This window comes from Cyprinodon variegatus, unplaced genomic scaffold (assembly GCF_000732505.1).
Source record: "Cyprinodon variegatus isolate N-32 unplaced genomic scaffold, C_variegatus-1.0 Scaffold360, whole genome shotgun sequence".
NCBI lineage: Eukaryota > Metazoa > Chordata > Actinopteri > Cyprinodontiformes > Cyprinodontidae > Cyprinodon > Cyprinodon variegatus.
In genome coordinates this window covers 64,544-87,624 of record NW_015150813.1, presented here as the reverse complement: position 1 = coordinate 87,624, position 23,081 = coordinate 64,544, and the positions used below count along the sequence as shown (strand labels likewise).

Sequence of the window (23,081 nt, the reverse complement as noted above, 5' to 3'; positions counted from 1 at the left end):
AGTGCCCCGTACATGTCTGGAGGAGAAGTTCGCTTCGCTTCGACAAACTTCAGACACCAAACTGTGAACGAGGGGGTCACGGAGGAAATGTTCAGGCCAGACCGTTAAATGTTTCTTTTTTATTTCCATTTTACTACCAGTCGTATCCGTTCGTTTTATTGTTAGAAATAACGCTGTTAAAAAAAAAAAAAAAAAAAGCTCGCAGTTGGGACTGATTTTTATGTCTCGTTCACGGACCTTAGATCACATCCCCGCTCAGCAGGCCAGCCCCGGCCGGCCGCTGTGTGTTTTTTCAGCCCTGTTTCCGGTAGATGAAGCATAGAGAGCCTCTGTTCTGGCGGCTGACCGCGGTGAGGAAGAGTCGTAGGGTTGGAGGCTCCGCCAGACTATGATGGGGATGCCGAGGGGAGGACGGCTGTTCCTGGCGACGTGCCTCTGCTCTTTCTTCGTCCTTGTTCTTTACTTTCAGAGCATCACTAAACCAGGTAAGACATCACATTTTAGAAATGATTCCCTGTCCGTAGGCACGTGGTTATTTTTCTTTTATCACGTAATAAAGCTGTACTAGATAACATGGGAGTTTGTTCAGTAAAAAAAGAAAAAAAAAGAACAGTACATAACTTTTTTCCGTTACTTTAAGAGGAGGATGGAACAACATAACCTAAAAAAATCTCACAGAAATTTCACATTTCACGGAAATGTCCATCAAGCTGTAGTTGTTTAACAAATTACAGAACAATAAACAAGTTAATTTGATTTAGAGTCGTAGGTAAGTCACATTTAAATGTCAAATCAATCTGGCTTAAACATGTATATAAATGTATTCTTTATCAGACTTTATTGTCACAAAATTTTGGGAATAAAATCTGTTTCTTTTTTTCGTTATGTTATCCAGGCCAGTTAGTTATACGTCAGCTTGTACACCTAAATTCGGCCAATCATATATCAGCGGTCATCTGTCAATCAAATTTTTCGGTCATAGCAACTTGATTGTCACAGCTAATATACGCAGCGGTTTACTCTCCTCCTCTTGCATGTTTCCGCTGTCCATAGTGTTCCTTAGCAGTATCGTTTCTAAGTGCTACTTGGTCCCAATGTAATTTCCCATTGGGAACCTACTAGCACTAAGTTGCTAACTGGTTAGCAAGATGTTTCTGACAAACCGGCCAAATCCAGCCTTGCTTGCAAACCTTCCGCCACAACAATCCCGCCCTCTTGATAAATGACCAATCACATTCACTTTATTCACTTGTGTAAAGTCATGCACTACTCAGGAGAATTCGGAAATGCAACGGTCGGAACAGCCGCTTTCCTCCGACTTTAAACAAGTTAGAATTGAGAAGATTCTCAGTCACCCAGATAAGGAATACAGTTGAGTTAAACCTCAAACTCAATTCCTGACATTTTGAATTGAAAAAGCTTCTTGGATGGGAAACGAAAAGTCTTCAAACTTGGAAACAAAGTCCAGTGGATTGTTTTTAATTCTATTTTTTTGCAGAGTTAGAATGGAGGACATTAAAGCTTAGTCTGTCTTCCTTCATAACCACAGCATACCACACCAAGCATCTCTGACACCCATGACCACAATGTACCCATCCTCTGATGGCTACTATCACCATCCTAACACAGATGTTGCTCAAAGGAGCTTCACTGAGGTGAATGAGGTCTTTAATGTGTTTTTTGTTTCTCTTTTGTGTGCAGGTTTTGCTTGGATTTCGTTTTTTAAGAAAAATAAATCAAATAGGAGGATCAGCAAGGGGTGTAAAACAGATGGTTTGATCAAAAGTGAATGAGGAGATATATGAATAGGCCCAGTGTGAAGACTGGAATGTTTTTAAAGCCCCCTCTCCGTCCCTCCAGGAGACCCCCTGCTTTCCACGCCTGCATCCCTTCTTCCTCTTCATACTCCTCTATCTCAGGCCGAACCTTTTCAGCTCAGTTAGCTACATCATTTCAGCAGGATTTTTTCATATATTAGGTAGAAAAAGGGTGGAAATGGCGCAGTGAGATGATTGATCTATACTTTTTATATCAGCTGAGTAATGAGAGGATTTTTTTTAGCATGTTTGCTAAAGAAATAAGAGGAAAGAGAAAGCAGAAGAGGAATGAATACAAAGGTGGAGAAGTTGATCAACAGGTTGTTGTTTTTATCTACTAGGTTCTGTGTTTTACATTTTACTGTGATAAAACAATTCATGATGTAGGACCTTTAGACATACTAAAAGATGATCAACACCTGATCATTTTCAGAATATCTGGAATGGTTTGATTCCAGTTTCATTACCGTAAGAACCTGACACACAATGCACATGTTTCTGACCCCACAAACGATACACTCAGTGACCCACCTCCACACGAGCCGAGCGCCCTGACTGTCGGGCCTGTTTAGGCTTGCCTGTTGCAACGAAAGCCACATGTAAAGCTCCTTGGAGCCACATTACACAGGACTAATTCACAGGATGTCAACAAATCATGGGCTTTCTTTAATTACTGGTTATGTACTCGAAAGGGAAAATGAAGATAACATTTATGTTTTGTTTTGTTCTGCATTTCCTTAGTTATTCTTTGCTTTTTTTTTTTTACCGTATTTGAACTGCAGTAGGTGACACCTGCTAGACATAGCTACGAACATTTGAAACTGCAGTCAGAGATTTGATATCATCTGACCTAGACTGATAATCCGCTTTAGTAACTACTTCTAAGTTGTTGCATGTAAATGAAATAATGGACATTTTATCATTTTACAACCACAGCTTTGACCCATCTTTTTGAGATTTATAGAGACAAACACATTGCGGTGCATGTGAGTAACAACGGAAGTTAAATGATTTCACAATGTTTGTGAATGTCGTGATGTTTGTAGCAGTTATGGCATGTATAGATGCTATTTTCTAATCAGTGGTAATATACTGGAGCGCATTTACGCCATACACCCAGTCAGGAATTTTAGAGGCAGTAGATCTAAAAGTATAACTGAATGTGTGGTCTTGTTTTACCTACAATGTGTGGGAAGTATTTTGTAAAGTATCCTACATGCGGGGACTAACAGATATGGTGACATTTAACTGGTCCCCATGTGATAAAGTTCTGTTCTTGTAGTTGAGGCTAGGTTTAGGACCAAGGTGTGAATTCAGTTAAAGTTCAATTCAGTTTATTTACACAGCACCAATTCACAACACATGTCATCTCAGGGCACTTTACAGTTCACCAGGTCATCCAGTCAAATTGATTCAAAGTTTTATAACTTTGATAACTAAAAGATCTGCCTCTCATTCTACTTTTAGAAATTTTAGGAACCTCTAGTAAACCTGCAGATTGAGAGCAAAGGGCTCTGTTAGGGACNCCAGCAGAACCAGGCTCAGTGTGAGCGGCCATCTGCTGAGGCCGACTGGGGTTCAAGGAGACAGAAGCAGAGATACAAAAAGCAGCTGGAAAAGGTGGCCCCGTCCAGGAAACACACAGCCAGGCAGACAAGCTCCGAGACAGCTCCAATATCAGAGGATGAAGAGAGCACATCCAGCCAGTAACAGTCAGAGAAACAGGACTACTCTGGAAAAACAGGCCGACCTCCAAGGTCTATAACCAAGGGTGTTGATGGCAGCAGCACAGCTGATATTTCTCTCCAGGATGGTGTCACAGCCAAACAGGAACAGACCAGGTGAAGCTACTAGCTACGTTAGAGATTGAACTAACAGATTCTGCAGATTGGGAGGATAGAGATAAAATGAAGAAGAATGATGAAATGGGGGTCCCTATGTCCTCCAGAAGTCTAAGCCTATAGCAGCATAACTATAGAGATAGCTCAGGATAACCCGAGCCACTTTTAAGTTTTAAGCCTACCCTTAAAAACAGACAGGGTGTCTGCCTCACAGACTAAAACTGGTAGTTGATTCCACGGTAGAGGAGCCTGATAACTAAAAGATCTGCCTCTCATTCTACTTTTAGAAATTTTAGGAACCTCTAGTAAACCTGCAGATTGAGAGCAAAGGGCTCTGTTAGGGACATAAGGAAGGAAAGGTTAGGGTTAGGAATATGTTGGCAATAGTTAGGGTTAGGATAAGGGTCTGGGTAGGCCATATAAAATTAATGCAAGTCAGTGAAATGTCCCCATGGGTCATGAAAATAAAGATGTGTGTGTGTGGAGGGTTTCTGTTGGTAGTTTGTTGTTTAAATCTAGTCGTGTCCATTCCTAGCCTCCAGGAAGCAAGCACAGGTCATGCAGAAGTGAGACCAAAACAATTGGAAGAAGGATGTAAAACTGCTTTTCTTAAAAAAGATTGTGAGCATCCAGATATCCTTTTGTTCAACAAAGGATGAGTGCAGAGTTGAAAAGTAGCTGTATATCTTTGTATATTTGTGATAAAGTGCCTTGAGATGACGTGTCAGCTCGGCTCTATATGAATAAACTGAATCGAATTGATGGATTTCATCTGTATGTTTTTTCAAAACAAAAATCAGCTTAGACATCAAAGATGTTTAGATGTAGTTCTAGATATTGTGTCTCTTGATTTTATCAACTTAGTTGTTGAGTGAATTTTATCTACAGATCTTGTGTTCCTTCAGTTTCCTGTTGTTGCAATGAGACTGGTGTAGATGTAAGAAAAATAACTGAGTTGAATTATGGGTGGAAGCCTCCTGCTGCCTTATTGAGGCAGTTTGAACGCTCCCATTGCTTTTCATAATAATAATAATAGAACTTTATTGATCTCACACTGGGCTGCTCAGTGGAACAGTGGGTAGCGCTGCTGCCTTGCAGCAAGAAAGTTCTGGGTTCGATTCCCAGGCCTTTCTGCATGGAGTTTGCATGTTCTCCCTAAGCATGCGTGGGATCTCTCCGGGTGCTCTGGCTTCCTCCCATAGTTCAAAAGGTAGGTTAACTGGCTTCTCTAGATTCTCCTTTGGTGTGAGTGTGAATGCTTGTTTGTCCTGTTTGTCTTTGAGTTGCCCCGATGGACTAGTGACCTTTCCAGTGTACCCCGCCTCTCACCGGTAGACAGCTGGAGATAGACACCAGCACCCCTTGCAACCCGTCTTGGGATAAGCGTGTTGGAAAATGGATGGATGGATGATCTCACACTGGAGAATTTTACTTCTGCATTTAACCCATCCTGTTGGGGAGCAGTGGGCTGCCATTGTGTGGCGCCCGGGGAGCAGTGTGAGGTTAAGGGTCTTGCTGAAGCAGGCAATTAGAGGAGTTGAGGTTCATCACCCTGCTAAGCAGAATCTTCGCTGGAAATTGTGTGGCACGGTAGGGAAGCTTTTATTTTTTTGATTGTCTGAAATTTCATGATTACGGAGGCTGAGTGTAAGAAGATGACACTGTCTGCTCATGTGCACTTTGTTATCTGAGAACCGAGCCAGACCTGAACCGCGCAGAGCCCTTCTGATGAACCATGTTAGTGCGGTTCGGTTGTGTCTGGCACGGCCCGGTTGAGTTGTGCTTGTCATTTACACTCAACAGTTATCCTGGTTACTAATCTTGGCACGGTTTCAAAAGGGTAGCGTAAACGGGGCTTATGATAGATTTTATGTGCATATCAAACATGGCCAAAATTCTACTGTTGTGAAAAGTTAAGTTTACCAGAGTGAACTTAATCTAACTTTTGCTGTTTTGCTGTGAAAACTGTTTTAAACGTTGTACTTTTGGTTTTAGGGATGATAATCTAATTTTTAAATGTCACTTTTGCTCGACACAAGTTGGCAAAATTTAGCAAACTGTGGCCAGAAGTTCTGTTTTCCTGCATAATGAGCTTAGCTTTCATTCATGTGGATTCTAATGTTAAAAAGTAATGATATTTTCTGCACATCTCTGCTGTAGATAAATGATAAACTTGCTATAGATTGTTAGAGCTTCAGTCAGAGAGACAGTCAAAGGCCTCTTTTTACATTCAGAGAAGCAGAAGACATTCACAGCTCATGTGATAGAAACTTTTTACTGCCAACTTTAATAATGAAACTTAATGGTGGCCAATGGATGTTATTGCAATCTCAGTAAGATAAATATTTAAGTTAAGTTTATTGCACTGAGTTATAGACCGACAAGACATGCTTCTCCTCGATGAGCTTTTGGTGACGATTTTTGCTTGCATTTTGTCGTTGACTCTTCAGCAGTCCCTCACACTGAGCATCCATTCGGCGACAGTGGAGAGGGAAAACTCCCTTTTAACAGGAAGAAACCTCCAGCAGAACCAGGCTCGGTGTGAGCGGCCATCTGCCGAGGCCGACTGGGGTTCAAGGAGACAGAAGCAGAGATACAAAAAGAAGCAGAGATAAAGAAGTTAGTAACTGTTAATTAGCTCCACAGGTGGTCTGTACAGAAAAGACAGGTGGTCTAGGCAGAACGGCTACGGCCACTTCACAAAAACGGGCACATACAGGAAAGCTGAGCACATTCAGTTTTTTACAACAATTATAAACAGGACTAGACTGAAAAATAGGCCCACCTCTAACATGTATAAATAACGTTGTTGATGGCAGCAGCACAGCTGATATTTCAATCTAGGATGGAGTCACGGTCAAACAGGAACGGACCAGATGAAGCTACTATGACAAGAAAAAGCAGAGAGAGCGTTAAGTTATTGGTAGAACTAATTACTGCAGAAATATTACAGAATGTTCGGAATATAGATAGCATGAAGCAGAATGATGAAACAATGGTCCCTATGTCCTCCAGCAAAATAAACATATTGCAGCATAGTTTTTGAAAATATCTCAGAATAACCTATTTTAGATGAGCAATGAGAAAGGTAAATTATTTTGTTATGCATTAAAGTATAAACCATCCAAGTTTATTTTTATACAGGACTTTTGGTTAAAAACTTCAAATGTAAGGTTATCCTGTTTTTTTTGTTTGTTTGTTTTTTAGAAAAGAACCAGTTTGGTTATGCTTTAGATGATTGGTATTTAGTGTCTTAGCTGTTTGAAGTCTGGTGGCTGTATTTTACAGGGCCTTTCCTCTCAGTCAAGCCCAGACATTTTTTTCTTCAGCTTAACAGTCCATTTTACAGAGTAAATATTCCATGAAATCTGTTGGTTTGTAACTGGGGCCTGAAATGTGAACTCCGTGATCTTCAAGCGCAGGAAGCCAATGGTTTAGCTATAGAAAAGTAATCAGCAAGCACGTCAGTGATCCATTAGGTTGGCATCTTTCTGGCCCACAGCAAAAGCTTGCTAAGTTTGGCTGGGAAACCAGCAGCAGCAACTGTTTAAAGCACCAGTCACTGCAGAAGGCGGATGGAAAATAGCATTAATCTACATCGTCACTTATAGTCAGTTTTTCCAGGCATCTGTGAAATTTGGATTTTAACCTAACCAGACTGATAGGGGCAAAGGTGAGTGAAAACACTGCAGCTGAACCACCAGCCAACATTTTGCTGTGGCAGATAAGAAATCACTTTCAGTTATGTTGCCCAATTATTTAGATAGAAACAGGAAAATGACAAAAAAAAAACGTCCTGACAGTTATTGGCTGAATCGCGTGGTTGATGTTTCATCACTGCTGCTGTGGAGGAATCTTCGTGAACTATGTCTCTGCTGAACGGTCATGCTGCTGGTCTGCATCTCGTGTCTTTTTGTGATCTTTAAGTTTAACTCATGCTGACCCGATTTTCCTCTGAGCTCTGCTGCGCTCTGCCTCTGCACACAAAATTCAAGTGGGTATAGGAAACGAGATGCAGTTACTCCTTCCAAGCTCTACTGTAGCTGCCAATTAGTACAACTGTTGAATACGGGACAGGAAGCACATTGCTTATTATTGTTCTGCTTTCATTGTCTAACATCCTGCTGCAACACTGAAGGATTATTTCACAGGAAAGAAACAAAACTCCTGTCCTGTATTCAATTAGGATCTTATGTGTTGCTCTACATACATCTGTTTTGAAGTTTAAGTTTATATGAGTGTGGTAACATTCACCGTAGTATGAACCGTATACATTTGCTTCTCAAACATATCTGTTGGACCTAGAAGAACGCTCTGACATGTTACTAAACAGTTGTAGTGAATTTCTCCCACGGATTCAGATGCTTGAATGTCTGCCAGCATTATGGTAAAGATGGTATCTGATTTAGACTTTTTTTTTAAGGTTGGTTTCTTTTTTGTCTCGGCTGCTTTAGTTCTTTTAAAGCTGTTAATTTTACAACACTATTGCAAAAGGAAGAATAATGGCAGTTTTAATTACCATTTTGAAGCAATCATTGTGTCAGAGGGAGAAGAAATGCAAGCGTTAGTTTGGTTCCTCCTCCTGATACTCGTCCTGACAAAAGCAGTCCAGCTAACAGATGGAACGCCCTGATTTGGTTGATGGGAATGCAATAGATTATTTTTGATGCAACTAAAGAAGCATCCAACAGGTAGTTAAAACGGTGATGAAGATGTGATCCATAGTACTGATCGTTCATATGATCTGATAAATGCTTGAATTCAATTGATTTTTATATGTCAGTTCAGGGAGTATTAAGAGAGTTTCACATTTAATGCTCTTCATTTTAGTTATTTAGTTACCTAATGGAGTCCTGTTTTGTTAAATTTATAAATGTGTGTGATAAAGGTGCCTCTCTTAATAACCAATTACAAAAAATAAAATAATCAACAGATTAAGCAATTACTAAAACAGTCAAAGCCTCAGCCTGTATTTGGATCAAACTACCTTCCTGTTTTTTTTGTTTTTTTTTATCATAATCACCGTCCAACCTTTCTGGATTATCTCTCCTCCTACAATATTTTGATTCCATTTTTTAAACTAAGCATGATCTAAAATACAGAGAAACCTAAATTCTTACAGTTGGAACATGACTAATCTTTTTTTTCACAGTTTTTCTCCTTTTTTTGTCTTTTAAAAAAATGTTTTTATCACAGATCCAAATTCATAACATGTTTAAGTTGTTGTTTTTCATACTGAGACAGGCTTTAGAAATAGGAAAAAGATATTTTCTCCCAGCTTGCTAGTTACGACCAGCTCAGGGCTGGAAGGTTTGTAATATCAGTGTAATTTCACTGCTGGGCTGAGATGAACAGCTAGTCTGAGTTAAGTTCTCCCATAAACTGTTTCTTAATTTCCGGCTAAAAACATGCTGGAGAAACTGCAAAAAATTTACCAGGATGGGCATGGCAGGTTATTAATGTCAGTAGACTTTAGACAGTCTTTGTAAACAAATCGTAAACTGTCATTTTATACAAAATGAAATTTCATTTAGTACAGCTTTTCAGACAGTACATCAAAGTTTTAAAATGTTAATATGTTGGTGGCTCTGAAAACCTTGGTTATACCTAATCAGCGACAGGTTGGGGGGGTGTGGGGTGTTTGTGTGTGTGTGTGTTCAAGTGCAGACCAAAGAAAGTCGGCATGTGAGTAAAAATCAAAGGAATTTATCTCATTTTGGACTTGCCTCTACACCCCTGGTTCAGAAAACATATACCGGTAATAACAGAAAGTAGTGCTTGGTATCTATGTTTTCATTTTTTGTTTCGTGCAAAATATGCGATAAAAGTCGGTTACCTGTGGTCTCGTTTCGGTTCAATAAAACAAAATACTGTTGTGTTTTTGTTTACTTTATTTTTGGTTTACAATGAAAAAAAAATAACTGCTTGAATTTATATCATGTGTATTAAGAATTTAAAAACTACTTTTAACTTTATATTGATGTTTTTGACTATATCATAATGATTAAATAAATATTTTAGATTATGTTACTTTACTACTCTAGTCACAATCCTGTCTTTCTTTCAGTTCTAGTAGGAACAGTTCTTGCTTTTCAGTGTAAAATGCATAAAATCGTATAGATTCTCTGATAGCTAAGATGGCATTGACATGTGATATTTTATGTTAAGTTTTTGTCATTTTAGCCGTTATCCTGCAGACTCCATCTGAAGGAAATCACAAACACGGCATTTATTGCTATATATATATATATATATATATATATATATATAATTCAATATTTGAACCCTGTATGCAATATACAAATAGCAAAGGACTAGAAAGACTTTAATAGGCTTTAGTAAAGTAGTTCGAGGTGCTCCATATACTACAACAAGGATGTACTATATATAACCTTTTTACACCAGCCTTGTAAATGAAAGTAAACATACTTCCTTTTAGCTTCAAGCTGAAAAGACAAGTCATTATCTGAAGTCTGATTCTTCCATGAACCCAAAGCAAAAACAGCTTAAGACTTTTAAAATATATTTACAATTACAAATCGTATTGTTATTGCAATATGCCTCAACACTGTAGCAATATCGCAGGTTTTCTGAAAGAAACAGGCTAACGATAAAACTCCTTGTTTCTCTTTTCCTACTGATGAGCTCTTTTATGTGGTTAAAATGACTCAGCAGTGCTGCAGCGCAGCATCCTTTCATCGTATGAATGAGTCGCTATAGACAACATCTCCCCTCATTAAAGAATAGTACAAGAAGTTCTAAAGAAATAACCGCTATCATATCTGAGACATGAATCTGTTGCACAACAGAAAAACTGGTACATTTCTTATTAACATGTTTGAGAACACAAAAAAAGCAAATATTCATCTAACTGTTCATGGTATTGGTGCCACTTTCTTCCCTTTCTATATGGAGGAAAACTCTTCTTTGTTTCCTCCTATCTTTGTAAACACTCCAAAGTTTTCTGATCTTCAGAGATGAACCACCCAGACACATCTTCAGGTTCATCTATTGTGGTCTTTTGTAACTGCTAACACATTTCATGTTGACTGGCCAGATCCAGACCTCATGTTAACGAACAAGTAAACCGCTAGAGATAGATGACAGTTTGTCATGTTGTTTTAGCCAACTATTCTTCCTCTTCTGGCTCTGTTTTTTTTTTTTTTTTTTTGCCAACACTGATCCTCACATACTGAATAAATTAGATGATCTTTGTCATCTGAACACATTGAACCTGCAGTTTTAACAATATCTCAAATCAACATGTTATTAAGCATAGACATGTTTTATTGCTCCAAATTTCTCATACAAAGAAAGTTTGACTAAATGGGAAAAGACAAACAGGATCTGTTTTGTATAATACTTAGCCTGTAAGCACTGTATCTATTTTTAAGAACCAGCTTTAAAAGCATGTTTGCTTTGACATATAAAAACAGCAAAAACACTTAAGCTACCCTTGCATATGTTTTGTATACTTTAATCTGAACAGTGTAGCTGGGTGGGGTTCTGATTGTGTTTCTCATAAGGTTGTGGCTTCTCAGTTATAGCATAAACATTGCTGCTGCCTTTAAACAAACTGTTGTGATCTCCTGGGCTTCAAACCACAAAATAATCATCATGCTGTATTAGAAGACGCCATTAAAATGTAGATGTAAGCTATTAAGTTGTTGTAAATCAAAAAAAGTTGGATAAACAGCATCATTTTAAAGAGATGCAGTAGGCTTTGTTCTTCTAGAGTTGCTGCAGTGAGAAATAGGCTGGCGACAGCACAGCTACAGCTAGGGAGAGATTTAGCCCTTTCATCTAAATCTGGTCATACACTGAAATGATTTTTTTTGCTCTTTCCCGGCCGATTCTCCGGTTGTGCAAGAGATTTTCAAGGGGAGATTGGCCTCTCAGGATCACCTCCCGATCAGGTATCGTAAGGTCGGGAGAAATCAAACATGTTGGAAATTCAGTCTGCCGTCGTAAGGTGTTCATGACCAAATCCTGCTGTTGAAGCAGAGTTACGTTACACAAGAGAAATACTCTTGTGGGTTCTGGTAAATACGAGTCGTTTTACCAGAACCTCGAGCACTGAGCATGTGCAAACAAGGGTGTTCTTCTTCTTCCAGATAGACGAGTCCAATCAGCGCCATCTGTCGGCACTCAGTCTGACATGTGGTTTTTGGACGTGCAGTCTGAGCAGGTAGATGGCATCAGAGTGTCAGGTCATACAGTGGGAGGATTAAAAATATCGTTTATGTCTGGCTTAAAACCAATCAAATCCAACATGTCCAACATGCTCCGATTGACGACTTCAGAAGCTCTGTCACTCATCAGTCTGGCTCAGCAGTATTGGTTCTATTAATTACTGATGCTTAAAGTAGCTTGTTCATTTTAAGATGGCGTAAATGTTACCTTTATATAAATGAAAAAAAGCTTATGACAGAAAATGGATGGATGGATGTTTCAACATCAATGTTTCAGCATTAGGATTATCTAAGGTTTTTTTTCTTGTAGATATCAAAACTTAATCTGTAAGTTTTGAGTTTTTGTTTTTTGTCAGACATTTACTACCTATGCTCCATATTTTCAGGAGTGTCTACAAAAGAAATTTGCAGAGGTATAATAATTAAAATCTCACCACCTGTGCGCTGTTAACCACTGTCTGTAGACTGAAACACTACATTTTGATTCCACCTTCTATTAAGCTCAATAATAAGACACAAGAGGTGATTTGGTTGTACTAATCAAAATCCCCTTGCAAAATTTAGACTGACTAGTAGCTTATTGAATAACCTAATACTCCCTTTATTGCATTAATGTATTTTTTTCATTTATTTTGATCTACAATCTGATATCTATTGTTTCCCTCCACTTATCATTTTGTTTTATGATAAAACAGGCTATGGGTGTAAAGACTCCGCTTAATAACACAGGATACACAGAGCAGAGAAAACACTACTGACTCGAATAAGTTATCTGTTTCAATCTTGATTATTTGTCAAAATGAGAAAATTACCTGAATGTGAGGATCAGGGAGGACAGCTTACAAGCCCACCAGGCTGAATTAAAGAATGTTAACTGTTAGCTACTCGCCTCACATAACTGTAATGTGGGGTGCATGGTCGATCAAGCTCCAACAACAAACCCACAGGCCACAAATGTAGCATTACATTCAATTAACGGAACAACAACAAACATTTTCCCTCATGCTTTTAGTCACCAGTCCAGTAGGAGAAAAACTAGCTCTGAGTCAAACTGGAGCTGCTTCTGGTGCACTCCAACTAGGAAACGTGAGGCCAGTGTTAATCCTTGTTTTGTCCCTTTCCTTATCTCAGACTTTTGTTGTCAAAAAGCATTGTTAATGTATACTTTGTTGGTAAGCCCTGAGTGGCGGCTGACGGCATGTAAACACACACACATGTCGGCCTGGCTATGTAAACAAGAGACTGGAGAACAACACTGAGATGGTATGGGTGTGATGTTTTACCATAGTCCACCTGGAAGGATACCTTTGATTCTTCAGAGTTGATTATCTAAAATAATGAAATTTTGCTCATTTCACTTTTAAAGTTAAACAAAACCTCCTCACCATCAACACACACCCACTTATACAGCGTATTTACTTTCCCTCCTCTGCTCAATAGTTGAGTTAAGTGCTCCGTGTTTATAGTTGTCTTCATATTTGGAAGGATTAATGGAGCCATTGTTATCTATTTAGAAAAAACAACAACCTGACATGAATCCATGATCCAGTTTCTAAATGGACCCGCTAAGATGAGGCCAAATAGAAATAGAGGCTCTTCTGCAGGCAGCATTTTGTCACTTCCTTCCCGTGAAAGGAAGTAGTGGTTTTCTGATACATGTGACACGACAGATCAGACTGAAAGAGATGCGGTTTACGATAATCACAATGTGGTGGTGTCCTCCTCAAGTGTTTCATTAACACACTAATGTTAGAAATTGGGCATCTGGAAATGTATGTAAAAATAATTGTTTAAACATATGAGATGCTATAAGTTGGTTAAAAAAGTTGTAGCACATGTGAGATGAAGTTGTAGATTGTCTGTTGTACCAGTGGTTGTTTTAACGTGGTTCTTGTTTAAAGCTTGCACAATACATCAAACTATTGGCAAAAAATATATAAAAATTTTTTTAAGATAGATGATTTTAGGTTTATACCAGTACTTTCAAAACCAATGTGGAGTTGTCTTGATATTGGGTCCACAAAATGGCTCCATCTCAGAGTAAACAACCTTATTCTGACAGGACCACAGACCACAGCACTGATGGTAGCTTAATGGTTGTTTCAATGAAAGTATTTTCTATAGAGCACTGCAGGACATGTTCGTTTACACCAGGGACTTTTAATATTGTGTTATGAACCAGTAGGATTTAAGAAGCTCAAAAACTGTTCAAATGTCTCCTGACCTTCTATGTATCTTCAGGATTCTCCAATTAATCTGCCGTCCAATCAATAACAAAGAAGGTTATTGTCAAAAAGCTGTAGTCTTTTACGTTGTAGGTTCAGTTTATGCGACTTTACATGTATGCTTTTATCTGGTAATGTCTCACTTCTGACGTACATTTCCACCTCACCCTGAGGCTGAACTCGAGCTTTATTTGGTGTTTCTTATGAAAAGTCAGCACTGAAAAGAGGAGTGGAGGAACAGCAGGGTGCGAAATGACTCACGGTCGCTGCTAAACATCTTACGTCGACATTTAATCAGTGTGGGAAGAACTCATTCAGAAAGTCATCTTGTACAAGAGGTGATTCTGCACAAAGTGAATCTGTTTAACCAGAACACCAGAAGTGACTGGAATATATGCGGTTTCCACGTGGAGAAATGATTTTATGTATTTAATGTTGGTTGTTGTTTTTTTTCTTTATTATTTAAGATGTATTCATGATGTAATTTAGTACTTTAATACATTTTTATTAGATTATTTTGCTCATAATCTTGAAAAATACTTGACTTTATTTGTTATGTAACGTTTTATGTTTGAACAAAAAGCTTCTAAAAAGTTTTTCAAGTTTTGATGCATTTATTTTCCTAACTCAACACAGAAACATTTTACATATTAGCAATGCCTTATTAATCAAAATAAGTTTAAAATATATAAAATATATAAATCGCTTGCAGTGTTCAATCGATAGTGCTTGGAATTTGGCTGATTATCAATCGGCTAAAACCAACGACCGGTCATTATGAAGACCACCGATTTTAAGTGCTCTAACCTTGCGTTGCTGATTTATTTTTCTATGAGGGGACACACATCTTTCTCCTACTTTTGGTCTATGCTTGCTTTGGTCAGAGTTCCCATCATGGGGACAAATTAAACACACAACAGAGGAAAGTGGAAATTCTGAGCTCAAAGAAAAGCAGCAAGGAATCAGTGTGAGAACAATGGCAGAGAGAGATCCATTACCAGGACGAGGTAGCCAGTTATGCTCTGCAGCTAAGGAACCACAGCGGTTGATTGGAGGAGCCCACCGGGCAGACAGCGTGCCAGAGTGGGGAGATAACCTGATAAACCAGACTAAATGTGAGATTAAACGTGTAATTTAGTCTGGCCCCGATGAATGAGACATCGGAAGATTGTTGATGAGAACAACCCGTTGTTTTTCAAATCATGTCTGTGCCTATTGGCCAATGCTCTGACCAATCAGCGCAACTGACTGTGACGTAGTAAGCATAACAGAAAGCTGGTGGGGGAGTGTAAACAAACAGTCTGTCGGTAAAATGGCGAATACGTCCTTCTTAAAAAGGAATGAGCGTAGAGCCTCTTCCTGCTCACGTTTCAAGGAAAACCCCAAGTCTAATCCTTCCAAAACTGATTCCAAAGCAACGAGAACTGTTCAATAGTTGTTGCCATCTTCCTTGTTGTGTTTTCTCCAGCGTCACACAGCTTTGTCGTCACGCCCTCAAAACCCCGCCTGCTTTGCATCCAGAAATTAAAAACACATCTCTGCGGTGTGATTGGCCTGCCAGTTCTAGGGCTTTGATCGAGGCTAGATCAAATTTGCAGGCTAAAATGATTTTGGCGACTGGCGGGTGGGCCTAGTTTACTGTGAAATAGCACAGTGGTAGATCAGAGAAGTCTCCTGGGGAAACAGCGCCACGCCGGGGAGAAGCTGCATCTGACGGAGGCTAGTTAGTTTAACTGTGGAGGATCAAAGGAACATGATGAAGGATTGGATAAGTCTGCTGGGGAAAAACAACTCTGAAAGCAGGGGACATGTTTTTGCTGGCCCGTATTAGTACAGAGGTACTTTGGAGAAGCCCACCAGGAAGAATGAGCAGAGAGAGGCTGCGGCTAGCCAAAGATAACTACTAGAGGCTAACTGCTGGAGTTGGAAGAATGACAGCTAGGGAACAGTGGAGTTTGCTGGCTTGGCAGACAGATAACCTGAGCAGGGAGAACAGGCGACTTCTGGTCGGTGTCTATGCTGGAGGTAGGATGAAGAAACAGTCCGAGGGCTAAATTAAAACTTTGTTTTAAAAGGCCACCTATAAACCTTTTAGGAGCATTCCCCATTTTTTAATTAGCATTATTTTCTCTATCTTCCATTATGATTATTGTTTCTGCCTCCTTCACTACAGTGGTCAATTCATGATGATGTCTTTAAATGCTTGATATTCTAAAACATTTTTTTATCTAAGCGACTTAAAGAATTTACCTTTTTCATATATTTAGGAAATTATTATGTATGGTATTTAAGTAGGCAGAGCTTCTGCAGGAGTCTGCTGACCTACTTTCTGGCTTCCTGAGGAAGGCCGTTTGAGCTGCGGCTCTTTCTGCAGACAACTTGGATGGCAGAAAACATTGCATTGTAACTTGGATTTGTCTGTCTGATAATGGGAAACCTGTGAATACAAGTATGGAGCTTGTAAAAGCCCAGGAAAAAATTTAAATCTAGATAAGTCATTTTTTCTTAAAATAAGTGCATTTGTTCTTGGATTAGGAGGTAAAAGAGACATTTAGCCAATGGAACAAGACAATATGCACTTAAAATAAGAAAACACAATTGCATTGAATTATTTCAAGTGCATATTATCTAATTAACTTATTTTAAGAGTAAAAATACTCATTCCATTGGCAAACTATCTAATTTACCTACTCAAATTAAGGATAGATACACTTAATTTAAGATTTTTTTACTTATTTCGAGATGGTTTTTCCAGTGAGGAAGGCCATAAAGATGTGACTACGACTACAATTTCTTCCCCAAACATCCAAAATGTCTTTTATTTATAAAAAGGTTTAATAAACAGTAAAGTTTAAGAACCGTCCAGCAAGACTCTGATAAACATATTTGTGTATTCAGATGGATATTTGCTGTGTCACCATTGATTTCTGTTGTTCTGCTTTTTTGATTTCCCCTTCCTCTGACAGAAAGGAAGCAGTTATGATTTAAAGCTTGAATCGAAGCTGTAAATCACACAAAGAAGGACGAGTTTCTATGATCACAGGAATTTAAATTTAAAACAATGATTTATGACAAACGTATACTTCTGCAGGCAATAAAACAGGAACTCCAGTAGAGTGCCTGTAGAGTCAGCGGGGAGCGCAGCATGAGCTGAATGCTGTGCTTATGTAACAGACTGTGTTTAATGACATATTGTTTCACTAAGAATATATTCAACATTTTCATCATAATCAAATAGTTTCCTTTACGCTGCTGTGCCTTAAAGCTATCCTCCCCCCTCCCTTTACCATTGTCTGACTCCTTGTTTTTGTTAGATACAATCATCTCATATTGTTGAGTCACATCTGTTAAACAAATTCCTTTTCTTACTTAAAGTGTGTTTTAACCAAGAACCTTTTCCTCCATCCAGGCTCATTTCTAAGGCTGTTGAACAAACATCCGGACCCTATTAACTGTATTCAGCCTTATTCCAAGTGTTATCAAATTTGGCTGTTTCAGCAAAATTCGATAAAACATGTCATTTGCAGCAATTGAAGCCTAAAGTATTTTCTAAATATATGATGCCACATTTGGGCAGTTTGTCCCATTCTGCTTTGTTCATCTTGCGCTGTGGGATTTGGGTTTTTGTCCGGTCGCAGGTTTTCATCCACAGTTTCTCAGGTCATTACGGAATTCATCTTTCCCTTTATCTTAAATAAACTGTCAGTACCTGCTGCTGCAAAATAATCCCATAGCATGATGCTGCCACCACCATGCTTCCCTCTGGGGATGGTATTGGCCTGGTATTGGACTATGAGTCATGCCTGGAGTCTACAATGGTTCTTTCTTTTAATAAGGTCATCGAGTTTTCTCTTAATTTGTACCTGATTGATGTAAAATTCTGTTGAGATTTACAGGAATATTCCTTCATTTTTACTTAGAAATGATTACTGAGTTGTTAGAATCATCATATGAAATAATGGTGGCATTAATATAAGAACTTTTCTAGTACATAAATTTAAAATTCTTGTTTAGATCAAAGGATTGTGTTAAGAGCTTAATCAATCACTTTCTTTGTGGTCTTTAGAAACGGCTCAGAAAACCGGCAGCAGACCTGGAAAGAGTAGAAGAAGTCCTCTGCAAACTTTTTACAAAGGAGACCAGGTGAGCACAAACACATAGTTCTTACATTTTATTGGACATTTTTCACCACATATCATCTAAAACAATAAGAGTATCATGAAGAGATCACATTTCTGTATCAGTGCCTTTAGAAAGTGTAGCTTTATAAGAATTACAGTAAGTGAAATATATCAAGCATTGTTTATGTGCTGCCATGTTGTTTATGTGTTTATATGCCTCTGCATATAAACAACCCAATACGGTGACATTGATATAAACATACTTCATACGTCCAGATGTTCGTTAGTTCCTTTAAAATATTACTTTACTTGGATCTTTTATTGTGTTGAAGCTTTAGGCTTTCATTTTATTTAAGCCATAATCACCTAGATGAGAAATAAAGGCATGAAATATTTTTTGGTTGCAAAAAATGTTGAAATAATACGTAGTATCAGAATGGAAACGATTTGTTCGATGTGACATACGCCTATATGTTGTTTTATTATTTGACATTAATATATGAATTCTTTATAGTTTCTGTAGAGACCACAGTTATATCAGTGAATTAGTGTTCTGTGTTATTAGACTCAGAAGATCTTAAGTTTATAAAAAAAAAAAAAAACATGTCTGGAGGATATTCTGTCATATGATCAGAGAGATGCTGTCGTTACACAAAGAAATGCTTCATTAGAAAGTAGGAAAAAGTCTACAGACACCTGACAGCAGCTGTAATTAGACTGATGGAGTCAATTTCCTAATTATCTGACTTCTCAGGGTGTTTTATTTTAAAGATTTAAATGAGGAAAGGGATTTGATTACAAATAGTCTCCAGTTTTGTTGGATTTTTCATCCACAAAGCCTCCTGGTTTGTAAATAATGACTTAGACTTAGAGACTCAGGATTAGACAAATTTCGAATTGTATCCCTCCTCAAGACTGAAGCTTTATCTGATGTGTCTTATGAAACTTTTCTGACTTCTTAAACTCAGTAATTGAATCAACAAATATTCTGTTACTCTGTCATCAATTTGATTAGTTCAATGAGGAGTTAAAAAGCTCCTGTTTATGTTTCTGCTCCTCATCAGAAGCAGCTGAAGCTGTCTGGAGCTCAGAAGCCCCTCCAAGGCCGCAGGGAGGTGTTGGAGCAGGCGTGTCTGAGTCACACGAAGAAGCGCAGAGTTCTTTCACCAGAGGATCTCAAGCACCTCATTGTGGACGATAAACACGGCCTTATTTACTGCTACGTGCCAAAGGTTGGTTTCTGTAGGATTTATCCCCGGCTGCAGCTATAGGCAGCAGGTTTGTGGCTGAGAGGGAGAGTTTACCATCTGGGTGGAGGATCAAGGACTGAAGAGGCTGTATGAGCAGACAGACATCAGCTGAGGCTGATATATTATGGTCTTTAGTCCTTAAGGAATATTTCTCTAGTCCTAGTTTAATAACTTCCTTCATGTTCAACTGTCTACATAATTACATTTTTTTAACAGTTTTATTCAGCATTTAAATAATAATGCATTCCTAAATAGCAGAGTCTGCAACTTGAAGAGAAAGAAAAGCTGAGTGAACAGAGAGATTTTTCACAAACCTTGATTCTTTTTAAAGTCGAAGGGAAGTCAGATTTAAATTTCAAATCATTCTGGCTTAAACATTTATATATATGTACTCTTTATCAGGCTATATTGTCCCAAAATTTTATTTAAAAACAAATCTTATGCAGACCAGTTAGTTATATGTCAGCCTGTACACCTAAAGTCGACCAATCATATATCAACGGTCATCTGTCAATCAAATTTTTTCTGCCATAGCGTCTTGATTCAAATGTCCCAGCTATTATATGCAACGGTTAATAAAGAATCATTGAGTTGCATCCCAGTGTTCTGGCTGGCAGCGTTGCGAAGCAAGGGCTCAAACATGTACGGCTGGAAGCCTTCTACACCAAACCAAGCTTCTGCCGCCCTGTCGTCCTTTTCCACAACATCTTTATCCCCACTTTCCTCCTCTAAATAAAAAATGTATGATGGAGGAGACTCATCCATGACCTCCGACACAAAACTCTCCTCCCTTGCATGTTTCCACTGTCCATAGCGTTCCTTGACAGTGTCACTTCTAAGTCTCCTACTTGGTCCCAATGTAATTTCCCATTGGGAACCTACTAACACTAAGTTGCTAACTGGTTAGCAAGATGCTTTGAAGAAACCGGCCACAACCAAACTTGCCTGCCAACCTTCCGCCACAAAAAAAACCTTGATAATCGACCAATCAAATTCTCTTTATTCACTCGTGTAAAGTCCAGCACCACTCGGGAGAATTCGGAACTGTAACCTTTGGAACAGCCGCTTCCCTACGACTTTAAAATCAAGTCAGTTGATGCACTTGTTTCTGCCAAGCTCCTGAACCTTTTCATTGTTGGCAAATGTTTCTGATTCATTCATACTTACCTGCAGAGAATATTAATACTTAGATTTTACCACAAATTTTTAATTCAGTTTTCCTGCACTTTGACTGAGCTTTGACTAGGCCATTGTCAGATTTCAGTAGTTCTTGATCTGGCTGTATGTTTAGGTTTTCTGATGGACCTCCCCCTCTAATCCACTGCAGGTTTCCTTCCAGTGTTTCTCTGTATTTAGATCCATCATCTTTCTGCTTCTCTCTCCCAGCTAATAGGAATCATCCCTACAGTCTGTTTTCCTCTATAGCTAAATATACAATTCATTGCTGTTCATAGCTTCCTGTCTGCATAGTTTTTTTCATCGAGTAGCTAATTTTATACTGAGTTTGAATTAAATACAAACCATTGGGCTAGAATCAGAGCAAACATGCTGAATGCATCTTTAATTGCAATTTATAACTTTGCACCAAATTGTGTTGGTCTACAGCAGGGATGGGCCGGTATCCTGCAACCTTTAGATGTGCATTTGGTTCAACACACCTGAATCAAGTAATTGGATGATTGAGAGGACTATGGAGGAAATGACGGCATATTAAGGAGATAATTCAGCCATTTTCTTCAGGTGTGTTGGAACAAGGACGGGTGTAAAAGTTGCAGGATACAGGCCTCCAGGAACTGGCATTGCCCACCTCTGGTCTGCAGCATGAAGTTGCAGTAAATTGAAGTAGTTTGCAGGGTGCACATACTTTTATAATACACTATAGATATTCTTAGTCTAAGTCCAGGTAATTAAATCCAATGGGGTGATGAGTTAAACACTTTCCTTACCTGATGCGTTTCTGTCTCTGATGACTTCCAGGTGGCCTGTACAAACTGGAAGCGTGTGCTGATGGTGCTCACCAGTAACGGGCGCTACACTGACCCTCTGGCCATCCCTGCCAACGAGGCCCACGTGGCGGGAAACCTCCGCACGCTCTCCGAGTTCTCAGTGACGGAGATCAACCAGCGCCTTCGCAGCTACCTCAAGTTCATTTTCGTGCGGGAACCCTTCCAGCGCCTGGTGTCGGCCTACCGCAACAAGTTCACCCGTAGCTTCAACACTGCCTTCCATAAACGCTACGGAACCAAGATCATCCGTCGCCATCGGCTCAATCCTGAACCCGAGGCGCTGGAGAAAGGAAACGATGTCTCTTTTCGGGAGTTTGTCCAGTATCTGGTAGACCCTCGGACACAGAGGGAAGGGCCTTTTAACGAGCACTGGGAGCGGGTGCACTCCCTCTGCCACCCCTGCATGATCCACTACGACGTGGTGGGGAAGTATGAGACTCTGGAGCCGGACGCTCATGCCGTGCTGAGGTTAGCAGGCGTTGAGGGAAAAGTGAATTTTCCGACATCTAGCAAGAGCACGACGACTGACAGCAGCATGGCAGAACGCTTCTTTAAGCAGATCAGCCCCTTCTACCAGAAGAAACTCTTCAATCTTTATAGAATGGACTTTTTACTCTTCAATTACTCCACACCGGAGTATCTAAGGACTCGATGACCAGGAATCACTTTCCATTCAATCTTTAAAGTGATGAAAAGTTTGCACTTTGTAGTTTCTGATGAAATGACACAAGAAATCCTGCGTCTGAACTGTTCCAGAACCGACAGACTGATGTAGGAGATTCCTAAACTTGTTCAGCATTGTTTGATTCTGGACTCCTGATCAAAGTTTGCTTTGACTCGTGGTGAAACGTGGCTCACCAGCGTTCCTGCTGTGCCCACTACAGTGATAATCCTCTTATTGCTTTTCTTCTTATGGGAATTAATGAGCCATACATGAACGTCAGGGTTGAGAGGAGCAGGTTCTCCTCTTGCTGGCCATTGTGCTGACTGTGAAGTTTTTCCTCAGAGGACTGTTTCAGAATGCCTATGGAAAGCCTTTATTTATAAACGTATGTCAGCAGAGTATTTATTGTTCTAAAAAGTGAGTTGTGAAACATGCAGGCAGGATATTAAAGCTTCCTCGCTCAGTTTCACTACATCAGCTGATGCCAGTTTACTAAATCCTGGAAACGGGATTAAAAGAAAACAATCTGGATGGTTTCTGTCTGATATCAGCTTCTGATAGTCTTCTTCATTTCATTAAAATCCTGCCTTCCAGCATCTTCCACTGCCTGTATTTAGCTGCAGGCCTGTAGGCTAAACAAACAAGCACATAGCTGTGGTGGAGGCCGGGTCCGGCCCAGTCAGAGCTGTCCTTGTTTAATGGGAACGAAGAGTTAAATCCACCTACAGCCATCTGCACTGCGCCGCCTTGTTCAGCAAACGTGTTGGAATTTTTGGGAGGAATAATTTGGAGCTTACTAAAGGAAAAGATTTATTAAAGGAGTTTACTGTCTTCTGTCCAAAAGAGGAAAATTCTGCAACTTGATACCTTTTTCTGGGTCTTTGAGTTCCATTTTACAGCTCATGAAAAATAAGGAAGATTAAAGCTTCTAAGAAGAGTTATCACTATACCTGAAACTACAACTT

At 39.3% G+C, this 23,081-nt stretch overlaps 1 protein-coding gene across 1 annotated transcript; it reads left to right on the top strand.

Moving 5' to 3' along the window:
* The first annotated feature begins 215 nt into the window (after positions 1 to 215).
* Positions 216 to 23,026, top strand: LOC107091973 (carbohydrate sulfotransferase 11-like). Its single transcript, XM_015386232.1, has 4 exons — positions 216 to 485; positions 18,142 to 18,218; positions 19,261 to 19,428; positions 21,424 to 23,026. The coding sequence occupies exons 1-4, from the start codon at positions 389 to 391 to the stop codon at positions 22,105 to 22,107; spliced, it is 1,026 nt and encodes a 341-aa protein (XP_015241718.1). The 5' UTR covers positions 216 to 388; the 3' UTR covers positions 22,108 to 23,026.
* The last annotated feature ends 55 nt before the right edge of the window (positions 23,027 to 23,081 follow it).

Excerpts from the sequence above, each read along its gene's own strand:
- LOC107091973 (XM_015386232.1), top strand. The coding sequence starts at position 389 with ATGATGGGGATGCCGAGGGGAGGACGGCTGTTCCTGGCGACGTGCCTC. Across the intron at positions 486-18,141 it reads TCAGAGCATCACTAAACCAG|AAACGGCTCAGAAAACCGGC; the intron begins GTAAGACATCAC and ends TGTGGTCTTTAG. Across the intron at positions 19,429-21,423 it reads TTTACTGCTACGTGCCAAAG|GTGGCCTGTACAAACTGGAA; the intron begins GTTGGTTTCTGT and ends GATGACTTCCAG.